Here is a 27,877-nt window from a genome sequence, read left to right on the forward strand (position 1 = left end):
AGTCCTGGATTAACAATTAATCTCAATTTAAGGCAATGCAAACGGTAACTCAATCCAGAGGCTAAAAATGAACACTAATGGGTCTCGAAGGGGACCTGAGAATGCTGAAATCATTCATGAGGAGCAATTGGGAAAGACTTATCAATAAAATTATTCATAACTAATGACCAAGGGTGGACCATGGCAAGGGGAATGAATGTCAGGCAGACTGTGCACCTGTGGATATGGACTGGGACTTCATTTTGCATTGTGGGATTTATGGCAACGCACATCTCTGAGTAACTTACAGGGTTATTAATTAAAACTAAATTAGAACCATAAAAAACATAGATAGATAGATAGATAGATAGATAGATAGATAGATAGATAGATAGATAGATGGATGGATGGATGGATGGATGGATGGATGGATGGATGGATGGATGGATGGATGGATGGATGGATGGATGGATGGATGGATGGATGGATGGATAGATAGATAGATAGATAGATAGATAGATAGATAGATAGATAGATAGATAGATAGATAGATAGATGATCAATAAGTGTCAATAATAAAGGCCGCCAGACACTAACTTTAAGTAAGATGAGCACGGTTATATTACTGTAATTCCTTTCTTATTATGTGAAGAAACGAGTTCAGGGGTGCAGTGCAGGCATGTACTGTGTTAATTCGACAACAAGAGGGCAGCAGAGTCTGTGGACTAATACATTTTAGTTGTCTCTTGAGATCCAAAGCAGTAAAGGTTACGTAACACAGTTTTGGCATCTGTGCTGAAAATGTTTGATTTATGATTTGAGTTTGGGGGACTGATCCTAAATCAGTATAGTGCAAAGAGAAAACCTCCACTGGTGCACTGAATTGAGTTTCTCTAACTCCTGACATCTCAAAATCCAGCACGTTTTCATAAATTATTCTAAATTAATTCAATTGTATTTATTTTATTATTCGATTTTTGACATCAGTGTTCAGATGCAGTTGATGAATAATGTGCCTTCAAATCTGCTTTTGACATGAAGACTAATGTAATTACATAAAATGTGTAATTTTAAAGGATTTTTATTTTTAGAACAATATTATATTGGAGCGAGAGGGAACAAATAAAACTAAATCACGTTCAATTAAACTCATTTCATGCAACGGCAGTCTTAAAACTACAATTCCACTCATGCATTGGAACCATACAAGCGTTCAGACGCGCCTATAACGAACACGGGGGTAAACATTTTCTTTTTAGAAAACGGTCAGAGTACGTTCCCTCCAAAACTGCACAAGATCATAAATAAATTGTAATTGTTACAATTTACAACAATACCGATTGCAGTGAACTGTTTGCAAAATGCACAACACAGAATTTATTTCTGCCTCATTTGCAAAATTGGTCTGGTCTCGATTAGTCCACATGATTGATAAACGGGGGACGGCGAGAAGAATATTGAACAGTTACAGAAAGAGTGAAAGACATTCATTAGGTTTACCTTGCCTAAATGCCACCTATATAACTGCAAGTAAAAAACAATTCTATAATATCACTAGTAATCTAAACAATTTGTAAAAAACACGTACTTGTTTTAGCCCGACCACCCCTATTTTGCACACATGCCCTGCGCGAGTCGACTCTGGCTGTCCCTCTTTGTCCGGCAACGAGCAGGCCGTAATTAACATGGCCAATTTCGCGTTTGGGGATAAATATTAAATCGTAAGTCTATTTGACATTGATTGTTTGTCATATGCGGGTTGACATCCATGTCTTGATGCAACAGTCAGGTGTATATGAATGAGCTGTGTGAGCAACGTTTACTGTCTTTACCTTGCTTGCTGATGGCTAAACCGCTAACTAATGGTAGCTAGATCGCGAATTCAAATCACGTTTGAATTAAATTCAAACGCTTATCGCGTTATTTACTGTCGCACGTCACGTTCGAATCGAACGCAGTTTAAAATTGGGAGAAGAGCTCAGCGTGCTTGCATCTAAATGTCATTTAGACGGCCGTCCAGGTAGAAACACATCTGTATGTGATCACATTGCAGGCAGGCAGATGTGTAACGTTATTCATATTCAGTCCATCCCAATCACTTAGAAATCACGGCTGGTTTGTGTGCTTGCACATATCTTTTTATTAATAACTCAATATTTTCGGAAATATCTGCGATGCTGATCCAGATCGCGTTATTATTTGGGGGTGCATGCGTATAGACGTACAGAAAATGATTAATCTGACTCAAACCATTAATGCATCCTTCAGACATGTTGCCGAGTAGGTGCATGATCTCATTGACCCATTGGTACAGTTCAAATTAAGCATTTCACGCGTAATTCCTGGGGCTGCGGGGTGATACTCGTTGGACCCGTGGAGGTTTTTGTTAAATAAAGTAATTTCTTTAAATGAACGGTGTCATGACACCGCATCGACAGTCATTTTAATGGCGGGACAGCAGGCGGGACAGAGTCAAGGAAAACGAGGCAAAGGTAGGAAACTGTCAATCAGCGCATCTCTGTGCGCGAGCGGGAATCCACACTGCCCTGGCTGCAAATCTCCCTTTTCCCTGTCCGCGCATGTCTGAATGTACGGTGGCCTTGTCTACGTGGGGATCTGTCTTTTTGGGTAGCTTTATGTCAACTTCGCACCACTTGTCTATTCACGCGTGTTCGTTTGGGTTTTGGTTTGTTTTTTTGTTTTTACACACATTGCATTCAACTCTTTTCCAACTTGTTATTTGCCCCTAAAAGCAAGCCTCTTGTCTTGGGAACAGGGTTTGGGATCTCTAAAGGGTCTGATAACCGTAATTATTAAATAATCCTTTAATATTTTTTTTTTATTATTGTTTCTGCTTTCTGACAAAATTAGACTACAATTAAATGAGATGTAAATTTAATATAATATTCTATATAAATTTAAACAAATATTTATTATAAAATGATAATAATGCCCCCACCCCCAAATTGTCCAGATTTATTTTTAGATTTATGTTGGCCTGTGTAGTTATAAATCAAAAATTTGGCCTTGAAAAAAAATTAATGTATTAATTGCTATTATTATTATTATTTTAAATATACCATTAAGTGACTAGTGACATTCTGTAAATAGTAGTTAGGTGTCTGTCTTTAGAGACTGACCAAATGGCACCATATATCAGCAAACCAAATATTACAGTACATTCATAAAAATATTAGTCAAACTGATTATTGGTCTATCTCTAGTCTTCAGTTTCTTGTCATAATGTTTAATAATGTGGGATACACTTTGATAATCTAGGTTATTGTTTTTAATTATTATTATGATTTGATTTAATTGGTTCTAAAGAAGCATGTAGGCCAGTCAGGTTTATAGTTGATGTTAGCAGTGTGACACAGTGAGAATGTAAATTACCATTTCCACCTAATGCCACTTGGCAAATTACAATGATAAATGTTCTTGTGCACATTTTCATCAAAAAAAGTTGCATATAAATGTGCTTTTGTTCTAACTGCCACCCCCCCCCCCCATTCTTTTCCTTTATTCCCCCTTTCCGTTTCTGCTTCCATAGGTACCCAGATGAAGAGCCCAGAGAAAAAGAAGAGGAAATCCAACGCTCAGGTTAGTTTTTGAATATTTTAAATTGTATATGTGGCTTGACTTTGTTTTAATGTCTGCAGTGGTATTTGTATCTTAGTAGACTTGTTTCCTACCTTAAGCTAAATGCTAACAAAAATTGGATCTAATGACAAATTCAATGCATTAAAAGTGTGTGTATTTAGTAAAACATTAGGAACTCAGCAATTCAGTGTTACCAAATAATTTCTCACCCTTTGTATTTCTGTTAGGGGGCAGCGTTCTCCCACCTCTCTGAGTTTGCACCCCCTCCTACTCCAATGGTTGATCACCTGGTGGCCTCTAACCCTTTTGATGATGACTTTGGTCCGCCATCGCGATCTGGTGGAGGGGGTGGTCCAGGTGGTGCCTCTTTTCTGCCTAGCCCAGGGGGTGGTGGAGGTGGCTATGGCGGTCCTGGTCGAATGGGAGGAGGTATGGGATTCATGGGTGGCCCAGGTGGACCTGGAGGCGGACAGCCAGGTCGAAGAGCCCCTTTTGGTCCCCCAACGCCAAATGCTGGACCACACCACCCACTTGGATTTGGGGGCATGCCAGGGTTTGGAGGTGGTGGAGGTGGAGGAGGTGGTGGAGGAGGATTTCCACCAGGAGGCCCATCCCAGTTTAACATGCCACCCAATTTCAGCCCACCCATGCACCCTGGGCAGGGCTTCAATCCAATGTTGTCACCTGGAGGAATGGGTGGCGGTCCAGGAGGCGGAGGAGGTCCACCTCATCCAAGGTTTGGGATGCCTCAGCAACAGCCTCCACATGGACAAGGTGGCCATCCCTTCAACAGTCCACCCTTACCTGGTCCTCGTGGGCCTCTGCACGGCCCCATGAACCCTATGGGGGGTATGGGAGGAGGAATGAACATGATGGGCATGGGTGGTGTAGGTGGTGGTGGCAATATGGTGGGTGGGCACCCAGGTATGCCTCCGCAAGGACAGTTCCCTCCTCCACAAGATGGCCCGTACCCTGGATCAAGTCCTCCTGTTGGTGAAGAGGGAAAGAACTTTGGTGGTCCAGGTGGTGGTGGTCCACCTGTTCCCTCTCAACAGCAACCACCTAACCTTAATCCCTCTGGTCCTCCATCCAACAATGCCACTCCTGGCCCGTCCCCAGCCCCTGGACCTCCACAGCCTGGAGTAGGTTTCCAAGGTCATCCAGATGTCCCACAACCCAACCCTAACACTCCAGGTCAACCCCAGTCAGCTCCTCAGCCTCCCAATCCCAACTCATCCCCCACAGGCCCACATAATGGTCCCCAGCCTCAACAAGCACCAACCAATCAGCATCCTCCACCCAACTCCACTGGTGGCCCTTGCTCCAACACCCCATCCAACCAGCAACAACCAACGCCACCAAACTCTGCTCCAGGTTCGGCGCCCTACAACCAGCAGAACAATGCTACTGGAGGTCCAATGCCAAATCAGCCACCCAACTCCAACCAGAACAACCTTAACAACAGCAGTGGTGGCAACACTCCAGGTAGTAACCCCAATCCTCCATCCAACTCCAACTCTACTCCCAACACCCAGTCCCCACTTCCCAGTGGGCCTGCTCCACCAGCTGCTGGCCCAGGCTCTGGTCCCCCAAAGCTAGGTGGAGGCATGGTGTTCCCTTGTGGTCTCTGCCTGTCAGAAGTGCACGATGACCAAGAAGCCATCTTGTGTGAGGCCTCCTGCCAACGATGGTTTCATAGAGATTGCACAGGCCTAACTGAGCCAGCATATGGGTTGCTAACCAGAGAGAGCGCTGCGGTGTGGGCTTGCGACTTCTGCCTCAAGACAAAGGAGATTCAAGCTGTTTATGTGCGCCAGGGACTCGGACAGCTGGTTGCTGCAAATGATGGCTAAAGGATAGAAGAAGATTGGGGAAGAGGGATGTATGATTTATTTCTTGGTGCTTCATGTCTTGTGTTTCATGGTGAGAAAGTGAAATGGAAGTGAAGAATTAATCCAACCGAAGAGAGCGAGACATACAGATAAAACTGAACTTCTTAATCTGTTGTTACATCTTGCATTTGTTTCTTCACCGACCACATAAGCACTTTTAGGGCCCATGTCTCTGATTAAAAAGCATTGTATCAGATGTCGGAAATATTTGTATATAGAATATCATGACACATTTTCAAAATTCAGCTGTTTTTGATCGATGTTGCACTCACAGGTCTCCATTTCTCCTTGGTGACAAATTTGGAGAAGCAGCTTCATTCTGGCCACAGTACAAAGCAAAATGAAATGCATTTGTACAGAAATGTAACCTTTTGTGTGATTATACCCTAGATCAGCCTCCAAAGAGCTGTCCAAAATATCCAACTTCTTGATCTGCAAAGCACTGATGCTAACTTGCTACCTCAAAATTTTGACATGTCTGGCTAAGAATGTTTTAAATCAAGAGTGTATAGTCACCACACAGCCTCTCTTCTCCTCTGTGATCTCCATTTTAGTATATCCTAAGGAATATGGCAGCGTTCTGGAAAAGGCATATAATACATGTAGATTATCAACATTTTACTGTGTGGGTTGTTGAATACATGAGCGATCTGACAGAAATTGGAGTCCTGCGATTCTTTAATTGTAACTCTAGATTGTTTCTCTTCATGTTCACCTACTCACTGTTCTTGACACAAAGTGGACAATGATGGCTGGTGGCAGCGACGATACTGGTAATCTGTAACCATATCAGTGTATGTATGTAGTCTTTGGGATTGCATGTGAACCAATGCAGTACTTTGTCAGAACTGAATTGTTACATTTACTTTTCCAGCTAGGCCTCATCCTGGGCTATGAAGTTGACCAAATAACAGAACGAAATCAAATGTTATCACAGAGTGAGATGTTTGCAGTTTCTTCCTTTTTTATTCCTACATTTCTGTCCAAGTTGCCTTTTTCTTATGCTACTTTTTATGTACCTGTGTGTATGCTGTTCAATGTGCTTGCTCTGGTGCCCTCCATTCGCCAGCATTGTGCAGTAATATGAGGGGATGCTCTGGCCTCTGGCACTGTACTGAAAGAAGTAAACTGAATTGTTTTTTGTAAGTCTTTTTGGTGAAATTATTATTGCATTAAATATGGGTTTAAAGAAAAAACAAACAAACTAGGATTTAGTTAAAGATACCTTTTTTAAAAAACATGTTTTTTTTCAGTTCAACAGTCTATAAAGTAATATAAAAAAAGTTTCTTTATATATATATATATATATTAAAAAGCTGGCATTTTGGTGCTCCTGTCAGTTAGGGTGTTTTCAACAAAACACTTGGATCCATAGTGATTTCATGACTATATTTGTAATGTCTATAATCATTTCATAAATTTGTAGGGCAACACAGAAGACCAATTCACCATGCTTTCCCTCTGTAATTTCCTAAGGGTTTTCAGATTTGCGTAAAATTAAGTCTGTGGTTCACAGAATTTTGCAACTTATTATTTACAACATAAATTATCTCGGTCTTGCATTTTGAAGCTTCTCTGTTTCAAGTTACTATGCAAAGACTGCTGGAGTTTATACATTAGTGTGAATTCTTGTAGTAGTTGTCTTTTTAGCAACTTTTTGTAAGGGGAATGGATAGAGAGTTGGACTTGTAACATAAAGCTCAAATAAAACAAACAAAAAAGCTGTTGTAAATATCAGAGGAAATTCGTGCCTCAAAAATGCAAATTCTGAGTGCATAAACTTGTTAGTAATGCTAAAGTAAGCTATGAATGTCTGTATTCATGAAACGAGCAAAACAAATGTCTGAATCATTCAGATCAATGATTTTGAAAATGATTAAGACAAATTTGTTCTAGAGAAAAAATAATATTTAAATTTTTCACACGGAGTTATATTCTACTAAACCGACAGATCTGTCAACTAAAACCTTAATAGGACAGAACGTTAAAAATAAAACTTATTTGGTTATACGATTTGATCAATTTATGATAAACGTTTGGCTATTTTTATAGTTTATTTTCACAATAGTATTATAGTTTAATTTTTTTAGTTTAAAGTTGTTAATTTTTAAGTTGTTTTAAAACATGCAATTTTAACGGTGATAAACAGTGGTATCAAGTTTCTTAAATTGGTTAATGGACGGGCCCTGAATTATTTGTATTTGATTGACATTGGATCTCGGCCAATCACGTGCTCGAAACGGCCGGCCTTGGGACCACTCTCCAGCCAATAAGCGCTCGGGAGGGGCGGATCGATGATTTAAAGTCAACAGGTTGTTCGGAAAAAACGCACTGACAGTTTTGCATGGACTGTCCATCCTTGGTCTCAACGAGGAGTTTTTAACTGAGACTAAACTTAAAAAGATCTTCTTTATTATTTTGTGCCTTGTGAAGGTCAATGTTGAAGGTTTCGGAAAATAGGTAAGCAGAAGGATTGTCATTGTTTACACAGTGGTGTATATTTGCCTTGGGCTTTTTGTTTTTGTTGCTGTTCATGGCTGCGGGTTTGTGCCCAGTCTTTCACTTGTTATAATCCATATTCACATGGATTCACAATTACGATGGAGTTCTGCTGAGCGAAGCAAAGAAACACCTGTTGCTTTGTGTCTAAAGCTGCAGGCTGGATTACAGAAGATGTGCGGATCCAGGTTGGCGTCTCTCCTCTATAAAATAATAAAGTCTGTATGACTTTGACCTGCGTTGATCTCAGTAGGACCGATCAGCATAATTGTTGTATATTATATATAGACAAAGATGCGAATTTTAAATATCCCACATGATTTAAAGGGGGTTTTGATCGCATAGGTGTATGGTGTACCTTGTTGTCTATATATTTTACAAAGTCAAAGAACAACACAGCTAAACAGTCAGTCAAAACTGTAGCCATAAACCCTTCAATGTATTATTAATGTAACTTTAAATAACATGCTGGTTTCGATCCCACCGATACTGACCGACTTGCTGGGTGGGTGTGACGAAATTGGCAAAAAAAAACATTCATTCATTCTGCACCTTGTGCTTCCTCATCTCTCTCTAGTCATATCTGTGAATAGAGAAACTTATGGACAAAAACAGCTCCTCTAAAAAGCGCCTGTCTCGGTGTAATTTAATATTTAGCTCTTGGTTGTTTCCAACACTGCAACATAGTGGAGTGTAACTGGCACAGTAAACCTAGCCTCAAACCCAAATTCTATCCTGTCCTTTATAGTATAGTAAACTGGCACATAAAATATAAATAATTAATCAATGAAATATTGACAGTGAATAAGTACACAAAAGATGTAATCCTCATTGGCATATGCATATGGATTGAATTGTACTTAAGAATACTTAAAAAAAAAAAAAGAAGGTTATTTAAAGTGTTGATTTCAAAATGAATGTTGTTTTGTTTATGTGCTTGTATAGCAGTTAATCAAACTACTGTATTCTGTCAACAAGAACTAGCCAAAATCTATCATATTGCTTTATGATAGTAAGGAAAGCGCTTAAATTATGGGGATTGTCTGTTTTAGGGTGACAAGAAAAACTACTGATATAACACTCTAAAATGAATGTAATTGCATTAAATTACAAAACATCAAAGTAGAAAATTAAATATTAAAGAGAGCACATTACACTTTTTTTTTTTTTTTTAAATCACAAAAAGTAGAATTTATTGCTATTCAAATTCATATGTTTGAATAGCAGTTTGTGGAATATGTTCATGTTTAGGTGGTTATTCTGCTCTGAGACCTGTGTGAACTTGAGGACAATTTATCTTAGATATCCAACTAAAAATAATCATGGGACAAATTGGGGGAATGTAATTAAAACAATGGCTCAGAAAAAAAAATTATAAGTTGTTTTGCAAAATGGTCTAGCATAATTCTCACATACAGTAACCACTTGGTTAAGAGTCTACTTTTTGGGGCCCATGTAAATAGAATAAAATAATATTTATTTAGACCACATCTGGTGACAATTTGGAAGTGAAGAAAAGGCCTAGATGTCTAGGCCTATATTTGGGCTAAAGACTGTGTTGAAATTATTGACAAAAATTGCATTTTCCCCAAAGAAGCTCCAGCCAAGTAAACAATTAATGGTTTAAAGTCAATATGTTCAGAAACGAGTACCCTCAGGGTACTAATTATTTCAAAGAGAGTGGAAACTGTAAATAAAACCCTAACCAATCTGTTTAGGTGGTTTTTTTTTTTTTAACAAGAGTTGTTTTTCTCAATATGTAGAGTTAAGTCAATGATCGTTTTTTTTTTTTCATGTGAAATATGCAGCTTAGATGAGTCATGTTACTGTACGTGTTATTATAAACCTGGATTTGATGGATCTCATGATCCGTAACAGTGCATGCAGTGTTTGTGTGTGCACATTTACATGAGTGGTTGACATAAGTTGCTTTTTATGTAAGTCATGCATTCAGAACTGAAAATCGATTTCTTGAAGTTTGGTTTGAGTGTAAAGTTACTCTCCATGGTATACACTGTTTCAAGGAATTGACAGAAAACCAAAGTGAATCCAAATGATTTGATTTTAAAGTCGACAGGAAATAAATCTCTTTTCTAAACTCGTTTTTGATCATCTGTTAAATGGCAAGTCGTGGCCTAATGGTTAGAGAGTCTGACTCGCAATCGAAGGGTTGTGAGTTCGAGTCTCGGGCCGGCAGGAATTGTAGGTGGGGGGAGTGCATGTACAGTGCTCTCTCCACCCTCAATACCACAACTTAGGTGCCCTTGAGCAAGGCATCGAACCCCCAACTGCTCCCCGGGCGCCGCAGCATAAATGGCTGCCCACTGCTCTGGTGTGTGTTCACAGTGTGTGTGTGTGTGTTCACTGCTCTGTGTGTGTGCACTTTCGATGGGTTAAATGCAGAGCACGAATTCTGAGTATGGGTCACCATACTTGGCTGAATGTCACGTCACTCACTTTCCACTTAAATTAGAATGGAAGTTAAAGAAAAAAATCTGTCACTACTTCCATTTCAATGCAATTTTAAATACACATTATGTTTGATAAATTTAGGGTTGCAAAGGGATGGAAAATTTCTGAAGGTTTCCGGAATTTTACTCAAGATTTTCTGCCACTTTGCCACCCTAGTTGTTTCAAGACATTAACAGTAGTGTGGTTGAATAAAAAAGAAATTGAAAATGCTATTTAATTTAAATGTGGTGTTATTATTACTGTTTACAGTAAAACTGAGTATCAATAAAAAGATAAGCATGTGCACTAATTAACAGGCTAAATCAAAGGAGTAGACTAATGATTAGAAATTATCTAATTCAATTTTTTTTGTATGTTAATGTTGCATAAAATAGGTCAGAAATGCGGTGGTGATTTGGTTTATTACAAAGAAATCAATCATCACATACTCTAAGTAGTCAAGTGTATGTGCAACCTTTTGTGTTGTTAATTTTACTGCATGAATGGAAGATGGCACAGAGAACTGGTGATTTAGTCTAGTAACATTCCTCCATTCTGATGCCAGGTGGGAACCAGTGCCTTGTGGAGGTTGAGAATCCCATCCAAATAACTATCCAGACCTGTTTTTATAAGTTTGTATCTTTAAAAAAAATGTGTTTTCTTTCTGAGAAGTATTTGTCACTTGTATGTTGTAAAATGTACAGTTTTCACATAATTAATCTGCTCCTTAAACCAATGAGAAATCACATGGTGGGTTCCATTTCACAGGAATGCTTGGAATCCTGCCTATTTGAGGAAGACAATGGCTGACTTTGAAGCACTGACAGTTATAATGTAACCAAATCCCCCGTTTCAATAAGTTGTTCATTGATAGACCCAAGTTTGTGGCCTGTTATTTTAGTTCTCAATGTCTTCACAGTTTTTACCCCCCAGCGTTATGCCGGTACTTCATAAGTTTGTGTTAAACACATGATGCAATGTACTACTTCATGCACATAGCAATTGTAGTATAATGGTTGACTTTTATAGAGATTGTAGAAAGAACTAGACTTCTAGCAGCACACACTGTATGATGAGGCGGTAAAATTAAGGATTTAGATGATGCCCTGCATAACTCTGGATGTTTTCTGCATCACTTGCTTTGAAGAATAGAGTACATATGCGTCTGTTTAAACACCAGTAACTCAGTTAATCAGCAGTTTAGAGTCAAAATCTTTGATCGTTCACGCAAACATGCTATTTGGCACATTAATATAATTCAAGGAATGTTCCAGTCACAGTGATGAGCTGTTTTTGAGATCATGTTAGCTCTCCTGTGTAATGAAACTGTGTTCTAGGAAAACGGGAAGACAGGAAGCAGTGTGGAATGTGCTAGAACCTGCTCCTACCGCACACCTGTTTGCTACACACAAACAATATCTTTCTCTTTTCTAATGTGAGAAGACTCTCAATGCCTGTGCCGATACCTGATACCTGTGGCATGTACAAAACTGCTTCTCTTGGGAAATTTGTAGTATTAATAGTCCAAAACATATTTGAAAGGTGAGCCCAGATGGAATCTGCAAAACAGAATCAAGTCTGATTGGTCTGAAATATGCACAAACATATAAAATATTTGCAGGCCGATGCTGAATTTTTCACATTTTTCTGAAAAAGCTAAGATGCTTGAATTAATTGCTTGCCATTCTGGCTGCAAAAAATCTACTGTAATACAAAACGATATTAGTAGTATTCAATATGTTTTTGTGTTCACCGTGTTAATTTTAGTTGATTAATTTTGGTACTAGCTTATTTTTAGTTGCCAAGCCGACATTTCAGCGATTTCAGTCATTTTTGTTTATTTCGTTAATAAAGCATTTCTATTATGTTTAATTTCAGTTTTATGTCAATTAACGGAAACTATTTTAATAGTTTTAGTTTCAGTTAAGAATAACAACATTGAGATGTTATTTGTTTTATTTCTTGTGAATGTTTTGTGGGCACTAAACTCCATGCCATGAATCACAAGTACGTTCAATGGGTTGTAAAGCTTTATAACCAACGGCAGATTGTTCAGCTGACTTTGCATTGAAAAAAAAAATGTCTTTGCAAGGAATTTCCAGTAGACAAAAAAACGCAGAGAATGTAGTTTCACCAAACAGTTTAGCCTTTTAGTTTAGTCTCTAAATGGGCTAGAGCAATGATTTATTAAATTTTTTTTGTTACCACAGCAGGTCACAATGAGCTCCCTCTCAGCAGACAGGGAGCCCCCTCTGGACTATGGTGTCCAGATTCGCTTTATCAAAGATTTGGATGACGGGGTGTTCCCAGACAGGAGTCGACTGGCCGGTGGAGTTGGTGGCGTCAACAATGGGACTCCTTCACCGTCTAAGTATGGAGTAGCTGTGCGGGTGCAAGGCATTTCAGGACAGCCATATGTGGTGCTCAAGGATGGAGAAAAGGGGGACTCTTATGGGGTACAGCTGAAGACTCAACCACAAATCCAGAGCTCAGCCCCAATTGTCTCTCAAACTTCCCCTTACAACACCCTGCTTCTGGGACAAAGGGAAGGGGCTCAGACTCCCCAGGGTTCTTATATCCTGGCTGACCAACCTAGCTGTCCAGATGAGGATTTTGGGAGCCCCTTAAGGAGGCCACCTGGTGACGGACAGGCAGGGACTCAAAGAGAAGCTGAGGCCAGGTCTACAGAACACCTCACCCCTTCGGCTCCCAAGTTGGACAAAAAAGATGATGATAGTTTTAACGAAGCAGGGCTTAGGAAGGTCAAGCAGAATGGGATTGGGAGTAGTCTGAATGGGACAGGGCTAAATGGAGCCTCATTGAATGATGACCAAGCCCCAGCTATAGACACCAAGTCACTGGCTCCCATTAATAAACTCATTAGCCGGTTTGGTGGTGGTAGTTCTGGTGATATTTCAAACACAGAACCCCGAACTCGACTTCGTCTTGATTGCCAGGTTAGATCTCACAGTGTGGATGCCCTCAACAAACCTACATTTGAGCCCCCTCCAACTTCACCAACGATAAACCCCTATGCTCCTATCACTCCAGCTACAGTGCCGAAACTCAGCTCACTGAAACCATCAACTGGCAGTCTAGGACGAGACTCCCCCTCTGTGGCTAAAGTTGCTGCTATCTCCAATTCCAAACCCCTCACCTTCAGCCAATCACCAAAGCTCTTTGTGCCCAAAGAGACACCACCTGCTGTACCAAAGAAACCAGTGAGTCCTCAAGATATTGTTCTTCTTCTTGCTTAAATATAGCACACCTTTAACCACAGATCTGTCGCTGTGTCCTTTTCAGTGTAACTTTTTGGAATAGCATGCTTAAAAAGTCTGTAAACGTTTTACCAGCCAATCAGAAGGTGGTGTTTTTGAGAGGATGTAGTCTTCTGTACACCTTTGGTTAGAGAACTGCCTCAAAGTTTTTTTTATCGGCTAACATATATTTTTTTGATTGCCTTATGTTGTTCAATTAGTATGGACAGTTTTATGTATGGTATTTCAAAAATAATGCTCCTGTCTTTTTCCAGGTGACCCCTGACCTCATAAAGAGTCAGACCACGAGTGCAGAGAATGGAAATGGAGAGGATGCCCAGACCAAACACGCTATTTACAACATACTTAAAGAAGGGTATGATAATGCTCTTATTTTAAGGAGCCTCACAGTTGCCTATAAATGTATTTCACAATATATCCAGTTGGTAAAGTGCATTCATAAAGACAAACATTATACTACTTTTTAACAGGCTGATATTACTGATAACAGCTTTAATATTGGAAGAGTGAGTCGAGAGATAAATCATATTTTATTTTGTAAGCTTATAATCCACAGATAGTAACATGCACTGTTGCAATGCACAAGCATCCAACCAGAATACCATGTAAACATGATTAAAACCACTCAAAACACCCTAGCAACTCTGGCAACATACTGGCATACACGTCTTATATTTTCCTAAGAACATGCCATAATCTAGTTTGTCTCTGGCTCATTCAATTTCCTTTATATTTTCTAACACTAGGTCTATTGAGAGTGAGTCAGCCATCAAGCACAAAGCAAGCCTCATTCATGAAGGGTTCTGTGGGGTGAAGGTAAGCACGCTTGTATTCAATAAATCAGTTTGCATTTCCCAGCAGTGAATGGCGCTCAGCAGTGTATGCTGAATGAGGAAACTACATCTAGTGTGTGTTTGTGTGCCCATAGTTTGCGTATCGGTCCCTGTTTTGCATGATTGTGAGCATTTTGAAAGAGAATGTTACCGAGAAAGATATTTTGAGACCGTGAGAGGAGATAACAGCGAAAGACAAAGACTGTATCTTTGTGAAGAAATGAGCGTGCTTGTTTAAAATGGACAATAATCATTATGGTCATATATTTTAAAGAGAGTAGGTCAGCTAATAAGAGGGTTTATTTAAAGGGGCAGTATTCCAAAAATGTTATTCTGTTTTTCATTTACTCATCCTCATGTTGTTACTATCCCATATACATTTATTTATTTTATGGAACACAATTTTCATGACTTTGAGGAAAATCCTGGCCAAAGTAATAACATTTTAATTGTTAATTAGAATTTTACTATAATTTATTAAGTTTAAATATTAACTTGGCCTGTCAAGCTCCAAAATGATAATAAAAAAGCACCATGAAAGTGGTCCATATATGCTATATTTCAGTTTGCTGAAGTCATTTGATGGGCTATTCAGGCTATTCACTTGTTTTTCCAAAAATGTGGATTGTCTAATTTAATGAATCATGCTTTTGAATTTGATCTTATCTGTGAACATTGATCCAGGCCACAAAATCAGTTTGTTCATTTATTCGTTCGTGAATTTGACCGATCGATTTGTCATAGTAACACCAGAATATATGGACTGAAAGGAACGCACCTTTTGTGTTTTCATGAGAAAAATAAAAATCATTCAGCTTTAGAAAAAAAATGAAAGTATGTAAATAATTTTCATTTTTTGGGGAAATATCTCTTTAAATATGGAGTATCTTTTTCATCTTGTAAGTAAACGCATGCATGGCCGTGTGTGTCTGTATAACATTGTTAGCCTACGTGTTTGCATAAGCTTCCTGCATGTGAAATATCCTCCTGCGGTCTCTTGGCAACCATCTTCTCAACAAGGAAAGCTGATTAAGGCTGCGTGGTTCCATCAATAATTAAGTTACACTGGAAATGGAAGCCCGTAAGGGAGGGTTTCCCCTCAACCTGGGGACCCTCAGCATGTCTGTTTGGGTTAATGGTTTTAATGGGCACTTGTTGTACGGCCTCTTGCGCTGTCATATCCCAATGAGTGCTCGTCCATGCATGATAAACTTTGTTGTTGTTGTGGTGGGCAGTATCTCCGGGAGATGTTGTGACTGTTGTTAAATTAAGCTCTTTAGCGTGGAGTAAACCCTGTCAGACACTTGGAGATGTTTGACAGTGTTTAGACGGTGATTATACACTGCTGTTAAAATGTTTGGACAGTAAAGACATTGTTAATGTTACCATATTACAATTTTTAATGTCATAAAAGTTTTCTATCTCAAATAAATGCTGAAAATTAGTCCTGAAAAAGAAATGCATCACGATTTCCACAAAAATATTAAGCAGCACAGCTGTTTTTCAAATTGATGGTAACAAAAAAAATTCATGAGCACCAAATAAGCATAATAAAATGATTTCGGAAGGATCATGTGACACTGCAGACTGGAGTAATGATGCAGAAAATTAAGCTTTGCTATCACAAGAGTATATATATATATATAATATATATATATATATATATATATATATAATATAGATATAGATATATACTCTTGTGATAGCAAAGCTGAATTTTCTGCATAATAAATATATATATATATATATATACAGTACAGACCAAAAGTTTGGACACCTTCTCATTCAAAGAGTTTTCTTTATTTTCATGACTATGAAAATTGTAGAGTCACATTGAAGGCATCAAAACTATGAATTAACACATGTGGAATTATATACATAACAAAAAAGTGTGAAACAACTGAAAATATGTCATATTCTAGGTTCTTCAAAGTAGCAACCTTTTGCTTTGATTACTGCTTTGCACACTCTTGGCATTCTCTTGATGAGCTTCAAGAGGTAGTCACCTGAAATGGTTTTTACTTCACAGGTGTGCCCTTTCAGGTTTAATAAGTGTGATTTCTTGCCTTATAAATGGGGTTGGGACCATCAGTTGTGTTGTGCAGAAGTCAGGTGGATACACAGCTGATAGTCCTACTGAATAGACTGTTAGAATATGTATTATGGCAAGAAAAAAGCAGCTAAGTACTAGAAAACGAGTGGCCATCATTACTTTAAGAAATGAAGGTCAGTCAGTCCGAAAAATTGGGAAAACTTTAAAAATGTCCCCAAGTGCAGTCACAAAAACCATCAAGCGCCTTCAGGGTAGAAAAACTGCTAGGAAACGACTGCTAAAGAAACGCAACAAGCAGAAGAGACTTGTTTGGGCTAAAGAACACAAGGAATGGACATTAGACCAGTGGAAATCTGTGCTTTGGTCTGATGAGTCCAAATTTGAGATCTTTGGTTCCAACCACCGTGTCTTTGTGCGACGCAGAAAAGGTGCACGGATGGACTCTACATGCCTGGTTCCCACCGTGAAGCATGGAGGAGGAGGTGTGATGGTGTGGGGGTGCTTTGTTGGTGACACTGTTGGGGATTTATTTAAAATTGAAGGCATACTGAACCAGCATGGCTACCACAGCATCTTGCAGCGGCATGCTATTCCATCCGGTTTGCGTTTAGTTGGACCATCATTTATTTTTCAACAGGACAATGACCCCAAACACACCTCCAGGCTGTGTAAGGGCTATTTGACCAAGAAGGAGAGTGATGGGGTGCTGCGCCAGATGACCTGGCCTCCACAGTCACCGGACCTGAATCCAATGGAGATGGTTTAGGGGTGAGCTGGACCGCAGACAGAAGGCAAAAGGGCCAACAAGTGCTAAGCATCTCTCGGGGAACTCCTTCAAGACTTTGAGGACCATTTCAGGTGACTACCTCTTGAAGCTCATCAAGAGAATGCCAAGAGTGTGCAAAGCAGTAATCAAAGCAAAAGGTGGCTACTTTGAAGAACCTAGCATATGACATATTTTATGACATAGTCATGAAAATAAAGAAAACCCTTTGAATGAGAAGGTGTGTCCAAACTTTTGGTCTGTACTGTGTGTGTGTGTGTGTGTATATATAAATGTGTGTGTGTATATCAAATTGAAGATTCTTTCTAATTATCTTCATGTCTAATTGTTTTGATTTACATTGGTTCTAGAAGTCTACTTCTAAAAATTACTTTAATGTGTTCTTTTTTTTTATTCAAGAAGAATAGATCCTGCAAGCGGTCAGTTCAAATGACCTGCTAGTAGCCATGTGTGGTCATTTATAATGATGACAACAGCCGTTCAATGGTCTGATGGGATATCCTAGAGGACTGGGTTATTTGAGCAGCAGATAGCTGCCTGATGGCAGTGTGTCTATGTTTCAGATCTAATAAATAGCTTTATGTTTCCTCATTAAATTAAGATCAGCCATGTGCAGTTATAAGATAATTAATTTAAGGCGTATCTGTATCAGGACAGGAGTCATTCAGAAACTAATCATGTGATTGACAGTAAGAATGACTAGTGTAGAGTAGATACGATGGCTAAGACAGGATGTAGTGATTCCTGAGGGGATATCTGAAGCTAAATTGCTGCTGGGAGATGAATGCATAGCTCCAAGATAACACCAATCATCATCCTCCTTGTAGAAATGTGCATGTTTGTTTTGGGGCTGCAACTTGTATGAACTAAGCTTCATGTGTTCTGGTTGTGTAAGGCTCAATGGTGGCATATTGAAAGACTTTTTGTTTAATAGTTTAATGAATAAAAGTAGAAACAAATCCTTATATGGTTCTAGCACAGTAGTTCAACTTAAATTTTTTCAGGTCCTCTTCAAATCCCCCAGTTTGTGAAAACTTGCAAAATCATTTTATTTTATTTTACACTTTCCATATAAGTTGGATTATTGCTTAGTTTTGGTGGTTTCCAGTTGACTACGTGTTGACATGACACTGTGTGATAAAATCACTTACAATTCTTGTCTGTGGAAAGCTATTCAGTCTTTTAATTCCTGACATAACCACGTTAAGTCCACAAACCCTGTAACTTTCAAATAATGCACGTAAGATACAAGGAAGGAGTTTTTACGGGATTTACGTCAGGTATGTAAAGCCTGTTCAGCTGCCTTGAACAGTAGCCCTGCTGCCACTACAAGGATGATTTAAATAACTTAAAAGATCATAAGACACACATTTTGACACAAGTGCTTTGATGAAATTATGAACTTCTGCTTCCGTTTCTGCTTTTAAACCCATAGACTTCAATTGTAAATGCATTAGTGTAAGTGAATTTTCTTTGCTAATCAAAAGAAAGCTATCAATAAAGCTTTATTTGTTTCAAAGCCGGATCACTACATTAATTGTTAAAACTCATTGGGGTTTTGTGCTTCAGATCTTAGTGACTGACAGCAACATGAAGACTGAACTGGAGCAGGTGTTCAACAAAAACACACAATTACAGCAACTCCTGGACAAGGCCAAGAGAGAACTGCAGGAAAACCAGGACCAGTGAGTCTCTGTTTGTATTATTAACATCAAAACATAAAGCAAATGTGCATTTCTAACAGAAAATATTACCCTGTGGAGTTTGTCTTATACGTTCCTTCTGTGTTCAGAATGGTGGAGCTGCGTATGGATAGAGAGGCAGCGGAGTCTCGCTTACGGCAGCAGGAGGATCAGCTAGCTCAGCTGCAGGAGGAGCTCAGACGAATGCTGGAAAACTTGCCTCAGTCCGACACAATGCCACTAGTATGCACACAAACAAACAACATACAGAATGGTTGTGGTGTCTGCCATTATTGACCCTTACTCAGCCTTCTTAATGCTTTAAATACCTAACAACATATTGCACCAAGATGTGTGAATTACTAAGTGTATTATTCATTGTTTAAAGTGTAATTAAACACAAACTCCAGATAATCAAATTACCAAGGTATGCAATGTTAGATACACTGTATCTACTCATTGGTGATGTCTAAAGTATCGATGTCGGTACTGAAACTTAAAAAATGTGACTACTAGCATTTCCCCCTAGCATTTTAAACGCTGTTGTGTGGGTTCTCTTACACCTCTAACATGCACTCAACAGATATGTTTGCAATTGTGTACAATGATCATCGCTTCACGCTCTTTACCAAGTGCTTACACGGATGCACACTACAATTATTAAGTGACCAAACATTCGCCACTCTGCCACCCAAAGTTGCTCCAACTTATCCATTTAAAACATTTTACATTTTAGTTTTTTGTAAGTACAGTTATGTTGCATACATATTTCCCTTAAACACTGTTTTCCCTGCAGGACTTGATGACGGTGCAGGCAGAGCTGTCAGAGTCTCTGATGCTGAAGCAGAAACTGGAGGACACACTGAGGCAGAGAGAGCGAGAGCTCACTGCTCTGAAAGGGGCCCTGAAGGATGAGGTGGAGTCCCACGATAAAGAGATAGAGGCCCTGAGAGAGCAGTACAGTCAAGACATGGATGCCCTGCGTCACAGCATGGAGACTGTCTCACAGGTGAACATGCACTACATTGTCTGTGTCTCTCACGTTCCAAGTCCCTGCTTTGCAGGGATTAACATGTAAGAGAAATGTACTATCACTTGTCCCATCATGCCTGATACCTAGGCTGGATCAATTCAGATGTGTGATCTGTTTTGTTGTCCAAACATCTTGCATCTTGAATGGGTGCAAAGTACTGAATTGAAATTTTCATTGATACCTTTTTTCTCGGGCCTTCTCCGTAGTCTCAGCTGGAAATCGAAGAGGAGCGTCAGAAGGTGAACGTCTCCATCCTGGCTCTGGAGGAGGAGCTGGAGGGATACAAAGAGCAGAGCGACCAATGGAATAAGCAGCTTAACTCCACCAACCAAGAGTAAGCTGTGACACATCACACATCAAGTTTTTAAATATTTATTTGGTGATGCTAAAATTTTGCTGAATCCTAATAAAATGAGTGACAGTGGCCACTGGTGATGCGATGTGGATGGGTCCAATGTCAAAGTTTGGAAGTGATTAATTTTATGCAGATGAGCAGTGAAGCCCACCAATAACGTTAGGGCATCCAGCATTAGGAAAGGCCACTATGGGTAATAACCACCAGAGTTAAAAAATTACAGTATTCTAGCAACATATGTTCATATCTAAGCCACCTTAATCACTCGGAACATTGTTTTATAATTTCCTAAGGTGTTTTATAAGATATTAAGGCATTGTTCCAATGTTCAAGTCCATATTTGTCTAAGGAGTTAAGAGACTCATCTGTGATCATATTCAAACAACCTTGTGACCAACACCCTGTGTTAACTTTCAGTGTTATCTTGAGGACTTCAGTATGTATGATGAATGTTTGGCTAGAATTTGTTGGGCTAAAGGGTCCTTTAGTCTGATGTGCTACTTCAAACAAAGATATTATTTTCCTGCATCCGGTTCACACACACATTTGAGACTGTACTTTTATTTTTAATGATATTCAGTGCGGTTCAAATTTTTTTAGAATTTTAGGAAACTTTAGGATCTCTTATGTTCACAAATCTTGTGATTTTAAAAAAAAAAAGCTATTTGAAATGTAACTTATTGCTGTCCTTACTCCAGTCTTCAGTGTCACATGATCCATCAGAAATCATTCTAATGTTGATTTGATGCTCAAGAAAACTTTCTTATTAGCACTGTTGAAAACCATGTGGATGATTTTTATAATGGACTTCACATTAATTTGACTTGACTTTTGCTGAATACAAAGTATACATTTCTTTAAAAAATATATATTTTTTAAAACATACTTCTGAGTGGTATTGCATGATGAGAACAGGGATGTTTTAAAGGACTTTTGACTCCAATTAAATCTCAATCTTTTCCCACATGTTTTATTATCAGTTTTATGTTGTGTTATTTTGTTGTTGTGTTTGTTCAATGTTTATGTTGTCTTTCTGTTGCATGTGTTCACTTCTGGTTCTTGTCTGCCAGACCGGGGCAGTGCAGCGCATTTCAAAAGTGAGACAGAGTCCTGTAGATGCACGACTACTGACACCTCTGGCAGAAATGATTGATCAGTTAACTACGATTGATGCAGTGTTTTAGTGTAAAATCTGCCACCCTAAACTAGAATCTATTATCCTGGTTTCAATTTGGCTGCAAGTTATAAAAAAAAAAAAAGATCATTTAAGACTAATCAAAATAAAATCCTTTAATCTCAATGTCTGAGCTAATGCATCAAATACAGTAACATAGTACTTCTATTAATATGTCAAATGTTCTTGTGCAGGAGATCTAAATTGATGAACAAATGAATCTTGATCAATTTGTTTCAGTTCTGTTCCTGATCCTGAAATAACACGGATCTTTCTATTGGATATTGATTCTTCTACTGAATGAAATCATTGTAGTGGATAGCTGCACTAACTTTGAATGTGATACTGTGTGTTTTAATTAGTGTTTGTCTCACTGGACAGGCTGCTGCAGGCTCAGCAGGAGAAGGAGGAACTGGAAGAGAAGCTGCTCGCAGTTAAGAAACAGACTGATGAAACTGATTCAAACTGTTTAATTAAGGTAAGATACAAATAGAAGTGCCACAATCAGTTTTCTGTCGTCTTTGGTTCAAAAAGATTTACTGTGACACCTAACTGTGCACTGTGAATGCTGAATTTTAAGACATGGATATGTTTTTTAGCCTGGTATAAAAGTTACTTTGCATTTTGCAGCAGTGCCAAGACGATTTGAAGAAAGCTCTTTCAGAAGTGGAAAAACAAAAAGCGGAGGCAGCAAAAAGGGAAGAGGAGCTTAAATCAGTATCAAGAGCCAATGAGAATCGAGAGAAGGAGCTGAAGGCAGAGATTGACAGACTAATAGACCAGTCTAAGAAAGACAAAGAGGAACTTGCAAAACTACTGGAGAAAACACAACAGGTAATACTTGAAATGATGATAATTAAAACCTAACAGGGTGCATTAAATCCTATTTCATCCATATTTGTTTTTGTCATAACCCGACATATTTAGGAAACGCCACCCACATTAAATCTCATTGATCTCGCTTGATATGCTGAATTTTAAAGAGGAAATGTGTTCTGATGTATTGGATTTTTTTTTTCACTTACCTTGAGGAGAAGAAAAAGTACTGTAAATGTGATATTTGTTCCCTTATTCTATTTACTTTCTTTTTGTGTAGCCCTCCACATCAGAGCAATCTCAAGAAAGCAAACTAGAACTTCAAGAGGCCAATGCTCGCTTAAGAGAGAGAATAGCACGCCTGGTAAAAAATCACTAAAAATCCAAACTAGCCTTTTGCATTTAAGCATTTTGCTTTAAAATGCTTGGCATAACCATTTATCTCTTCTGCTTTAGTTTAGTCTTCTATGTACATTTAGTGCATTTTCTTTTAACCCTCTTTTCCTCTTCATTTCCAGACACGCCTGCAATCCAGTGTCCCTGACAGCCTCTCAGATGTTCTGGAGGACGAGAACCGGAGCCTGAGGCACCAGCTGGAGGAGTCCCGGCGTGCAGCTTCACGACTGGGTCAGGAGAAAGAGGAGCTCAGCAGACGGTTGGAGGACAGTGAGAGAGAGAGGGAAGCGCTGAGACGTGGCAAGAGCGACCTGGAGGAGCAGAAGAGACTGCTGGACCGAGCACTGGAGAAGATCAATAAGGAGGTGAATGTGTGGTTTTTGCTCCGTTGAAAAAATGCTTCTATTTATTACATTTATTATTTTTCATTTTTTTTTATGTATACATGCACTGCTGTTCAAAAGTTCAAAAGAGTACAAAATACTCGTATGTCCACCAAGGTTGCATTTATTTGATCATAAATACAGTAAAAACAGCAATATTGTGAAATCATTACAAATGATAATAGCTGTTTTCTATACACACACACACACACACACACACACACACACACACACACATATATATATTCAAATGTAGTTTATTCCTGTGATGCTTCATTACTCCAGTCTTCGGTGTCAAATAATTTGTTGTGCAGAAACATTTCTTATTTTTATCAATGTTGAAAATACTTGTGCTGATAGATTTTTTTTTTCAGGATTCTCTGAATAGAAGGTTTAACCGCATTTATTTGAAATAAATTTTGTAATAGTTTATGTTCTTCATTTCTTGCTATCAGATGGAGACTATGATGGGAGATTCCCGTCAGTCGGTGCAGGTTCTTCAGTCTCAGTTGGATGAATTCCGAGATCGTTCTCGTAGAGAGCTGCAGGACGCTCAGAGACTCAGTAAGGATAGGCTGGTTGAGCAACAGAGAGCACAGGCCCTCCTTAAGACCACCCAGGAGGAGGTGAGACAGACCAGGTTTCACTACATACACATAATGCTAAGTACAACATGGTTTATAATGCAAAAAGCAGTAATTCTAGTTACATCCTACATGAAAAAATTAAGACACTGTCTGTGAGAATATTCCCAGTGCTCCTATCCATCAGTACATTTACAACTATTGTTATTGACTTTGGACATTTGTGTCCACTGGTCATTTGTTCTGCCTCTGGTTTGAACTTACAACCTTTCAGTTCAGAACCCCGATCACATCATAGATAAGATACTCAGTGCTTTGTTCTGTGTTTCTCAGGTGTCCCATCTGAAGAAAGAACTGCTGTCATGCTCCGAGGAGAGAGACAGCGCTCAGCTGGATAAAGAGCTGCTGAGCAGCCGTCTCAAACACCTGGAGAATGAGCTGGAGACGGAGAGAAGCTCACAAACGGACCACAGCAGAGAGATCCGTCTCATAGAGGTAACTGTGTATGTTTGGCACCTGGACTTTTGAGTGAAACCAAATGTCTCTTTTTAGGGGCTTTACTGAATGTCTACGTAATCAAGAGTAACGGGAAAGAAGAACAGGGAGATGGTTATAGGGTCGTTTCAGTGATGTTTGTCGATGTATTTTTTTACCTTCATAAAAATGTGTCAGGACAAAGTGAAGACATTAGAGATCGAGTTGGATGAGGAGAAGACTGGTGCAGAACTACTAAATGAACGCGTCACTCGCAGTCGAGAGCAGGTACACAGACACACATTAGTTAAAGGCTGCTTTTTATTTGTCATATGTATATTTATTTTTGCAAGCACAAGCTATACACAAGCAAGTATATTGATTAAAAAAAATTTCTAGGTGGATCAGCTCCGTTCTGAACTGATGCAGGAACGTTCAGCCAGACATGATCTTGAGATGGATAAGAGCGCACTAGAGAGACAGGTACACACAAATACCTCTGTAATAGACTTGGTTCTAAAATAAGATCATTATAATTGATTTAGCAAACATTGATTTATTTATATATACACGCACACACACATTTATATGTATGTATGTTTAAATCCTTCATTATGTCATCGCTCTATATTTCATCTTTCATCTCTCTTGGTCGCTCAGGCGAAGGAGTTAAAGTCTCGTATTGCTGATATGGGCTCTCAGACTCGTCCCTCTGCTGGAGTCACTATGCTAGAAAACAAGATTCAGGAGCTAGAGGACCGTTTGCGTAGTGAAGAGAGGTACAGAATTGGACAAGCACAGACACAATCAGCACATAACTGGATATTAATAAATAAAGCATCCATGTATTCACTGTCTTTTGTGGATTTAGAGAGAAAAACACCATTGTAGCAGCTCAGAGGAGACTGGACAGGAAACTTAAGGATGTGACGGCCACCCTGGACCAGGAGCGAAGTCAACATGCTGAACAGAGAGACCAGGCAAGCGCACATATTTAAAGATGCATGTATTTTTCATGTAGGGTATGTACTTCAGACTAGAAAGATAATTTTTTATGATGTTAATTACCATTCCTGTAAATGTATAGACGTAGCTGTGTGTGTTTGTGTCTCTCCAGCTGTCTCTGCGAGTGAAGGCTCTGAAGCGGCAGCTGGATGAGAGCGAGGGGGAGGTGGAGCGTCTGGAGGGCGTCAGGAGGAAGGTTCTGCGGGATCTTGAGGAGCAGCGGCAGCTGCAGGAGGCACTGCAGGTCAAAGTCAACGCACTGGAGAACGAGCTCAAGTGAGTTTTCTATCAAATATCCATATCAAATAATTAAGAATACTGTATTAATATATTATATTTATATTTATTTTAAGAAGATATATAAACCGATTCCAGCAAAGTTAGGACACTGTACAAATTGTGAGTAAAAAAGGAATGGAATAATTTACAAATAAATCTCAAACTTATATTTTATTCACAATAGAATATAGATAACATATGAAATGTTGAAAGTGAGACATTTTGAAATGTCATGCCAAATATTGGCTCATTTTGGATTTCATGAGAGCTACACATTCCCAAAAAGCTGGGACAGGTAGCAATAAGAGGCCGGAAAAGTTAAATGTACATATAAGGAACAGCTGTAGGACTAATTTGCAACTTATTAGGTCAATTGGCAACATGATTGGGTATAAAAAAGAGCCTCTCAGAGTGGCAGTGTCTCTCAGAAGTCAAGATGGGCAGAGGATCACCAATTCCCCCAATGCTACGGCGAAAAATAGTGGAGCAATATCAGAAAGGAGTTTCACAGAGAAAAGTTGCAAAGAGTTTGAAGTTATCATCATCTACAGTGCATAATACCATCCAAATCTGGATTGGTGTGTGTGTGTCTGAATTCAGAGAATCTGGAACAATCTCTGTGCGTAAGGGTCAAGTTCGGAAAACCATACTGGATGCCCATGATCTTCGGGCCCTTAGACGGCACTGCATCACATACAGGAATGCTACTGTAATGGAAATCACAACATGGGCACAGGAATACTTCCAGAAAACATTGTCGGTGAACACAATCCACCGTGCCATTTGCTGTTGCCGGCTAAAACTCTCTAGGTCAAAAAAGAAGCCATATCTAAACATGATCCAGAAGCGCAGGTGTTTTCTCTGGGCCAAGGCTCATTTAAACTGTGGCAAAGTGGAAAACTGTTCTGTGGTCAGACGAATCAAAATTTGAAGTTCTTTTTGGAAAACTGGGACGCCATGTCATCCGGACTAAAGAGGACAAGGACAACCCAAGTTGATACCCAACTGATGGTATGGGTGTGCATGAGTGAATGTGCCATGGGCAGCTTACACATCTGGAAAGGCACCATGAATGCTGAAAGGTATATCCAAGTTCTAGAACAACAAGTGCTCCCGTTTAGACATTGTCCCTTTCAGGGAAGACCTTGCATTTTCCAACATGACAATGCCAGACCACATACTGCATCAATTACAACATCATGGCTGCGTAGAAGAAGGATCCGGGTACTGAAATGGCCAGCCTGCAGTCCAGATCTTTCACCCATAGAAAACATTTGGCGCATCATAAAGAGAAAGATGTGACAAAAAGACCTATGACAGTTGAGCAACTAGAAGCCTGTATTAGACAAGAATGGGACAACATTCCTATTCCTAAACTTGAGCAACTTGTCTCCTCAGTCCCCAGACGATTGCAGACTGTTATAAAAAGAAGAGGGGATGCCACACAGTGGTAAACATGGCCTTGTCCCAACTTTTTTGAGAAGTGTTGATGCCATGAAATTTAAAATCAACTTATTTTTCCCTTAAAATGATACATTTTCTCAGTTTAAACATTTGATATGTCATATATGTTGTATATCATTGCATTCTGTTTTTGTTCACAATTTGTACAGTGTCCCAACTTTTTTGGAATTGGGTTTGTACATATGTCATAAGTGCGTGATGTGAAAAAGCTTGAAAACGTCTGAGCTAATGTAAATGTAGTGTGCTACTTTTAGCAAGTTACATGTCACCATTGATATCAAGTGTATTTAGGACTCAGTTTATGTGAATGAACATTTCTAATGGTTGTTTTTTTTTATTAACATTCTGGCCACTAGAGGCTTGCAGTGCTAAACTGCTGAGACTGGTCTGTCTACTATAATGTGTGTGATTGTTTGTTAGGAGGAAGGTTCAACAGTCACGACGCCCAGCTCTGGGAAGCACCTTGAGTTCTGAAGAAGAGGAGAGTTTCTTAGACTCAAAAAGCATCACGTCTATTCTCACTGAAACCCCACTTCAGACCACCAACTGTTAAAGCCTGTTAAAGAACGAGAGTGGGGGAAAATGTGGTTTTGCATATACTCGATTTGAGTTTTCTGGTAAATGTAAAAATAACAGAAGAAACATGAAGGATACAAATGGTGTGAGTGCTGCTGTTTTCACCAAAAAGTGCTGTCAGGTGTGTTTTTGCATTGGTTGATGAGATAGACAGGGTTGAAAGCCTAATAAAGCAGTCAGTGTGAAGATTTGTCAACCAAAAGTTCCTTTAGTATTGCTTTGCTAAAACTGGTTAATTCTGAATTTTTTTTTGTTCTTACTCTGTTTATGAGTGTCATGTTGTTTGT

The 27,877-nt window shown here is 39.1% G+C and overlaps 2 protein-coding genes across 5 annotated transcripts; both read left to right on the top strand.

The window, feature by feature from the left end:
• The first annotated feature begins 1,595 nt into the window (after window positions 1-1,595).
• LOC132104029 (pygopus homolog 2-like) lies at window positions 1,596-6,617 on the top strand. 2 transcript variants are annotated; one of them, XM_059509198.1, is made up of 3 exons: window positions 1,596-1,700; window positions 3,530-3,579; window positions 3,807-6,617. In XM_059509198.1, the coding sequence occupies exons 2-3, from the start codon at window positions 3,538-3,540 to the stop codon at window positions 5,430-5,432; spliced, it is 1,668 nt and encodes a 555-aa protein (XP_059365181.1). In that variant the 5' UTR covers window positions 1,596-1,700; window positions 3,530-3,537; the 3' UTR covers window positions 5,433-6,617. The 2 variants fall into 2 exon arrangements, with proteins under 2 accessions (XP_059365181.1, XP_059365180.1); XM_059509197.1 differs by having other exon boundaries at window positions 1,657-2,471.
• A 1,148-nt stretch (window positions 6,618-7,765) lies between these two features.
• Window positions 7,766-27,622, top strand: LOC132104030 (cingulin-like). 3 transcript variants are annotated; one of them, XM_059509199.1, is made up of 20 exons: window positions 7,766-7,931; window positions 12,632-13,642; window positions 13,954-14,054; window positions 14,446-14,515; window positions 18,939-19,054; window positions 19,162-19,294; window positions 19,848-20,060; window positions 20,291-20,418; window positions 21,995-22,091; window positions 22,244-22,447; window positions 22,710-22,793; window positions 22,948-23,190; window positions 23,664-23,834; window positions 24,126-24,287; window positions 24,465-24,554; window positions 24,666-24,749; window positions 24,927-25,045; window positions 25,138-25,246; window positions 25,384-25,547; window positions 27,435-27,622. In XM_059509199.1, the coding sequence occupies exons 2-20, from the start codon at window positions 12,641-12,643 to the stop codon at window positions 27,565-27,567; spliced, it is 3,423 nt and encodes a 1,140-aa protein (XP_059365182.1). In that variant the 5' UTR covers window positions 7,766-7,931; window positions 12,632-12,640; the 3' UTR covers window positions 27,568-27,622. The 3 variants fall into 3 exon arrangements, with proteins under 3 accessions (XP_059365182.1, XP_059365184.1, XP_059365185.1); XM_059509201.1 differs by having other exon boundaries at window positions 22,247-22,447; XM_059509202.1 differs by lacking the exon at window positions 22,710-22,793.
• Window positions 27,623-27,877: the final 255 nt, after the last annotated feature.

Source organism: Carassius carassius, chromosome 25 (genome assembly GCF_963082965.1).
Source record: "Carassius carassius chromosome 25, fCarCar2.1, whole genome shotgun sequence".
In the NCBI taxonomy this organism is placed as follows: Eukaryota; Metazoa; Chordata; class Actinopteri; order Cypriniformes; family Cyprinidae; genus Carassius; species Carassius carassius.

Bases quoted from the DNA above. Each gene is read 5' to 3' on its own strand.
- LOC132104030 (XM_059509199.1), top strand. From the start codon at position 12,641: ATGAGCTCCCTCTCAGCAGACAGGGAGCCCCCTCTGGACTATGGTGTC. The intron at 14,055-14,445 runs GTATGATAATGC...TTCTAACACTAG, and splicing joins TACAACATACTTAAAGAAGG to GTCTATTGAGAGTGAGTCAG. The intron at 19,055-19,161 runs GTGAGTCTCTGT...TTCTGTGTTCAG, and splicing joins CTGCAGGAAAACCAGGACCA to AATGGTGGAGCTGCGTATGG.
- LOC132104029 (XM_059509197.1), top strand. From the start codon at position 2,426: ATGGCGGGACAGCAGGCGGGACAGAGTCAAGGAAAACGAGGCAAAG. The intron at 2,472-3,529 runs GTAGGAAACTGT...CTGCTTCCATAG, and splicing joins TCAAGGAAAACGAGGCAAAG to GTACCCAGATGAAGAGCCCA. The intron at 3,580-3,806 runs GTTAGTTTTTGA...TATTTCTGTTAG, and splicing joins AGAGGAAATCCAACGCTCAG to GGGGCAGCGTTCTCCCACCT.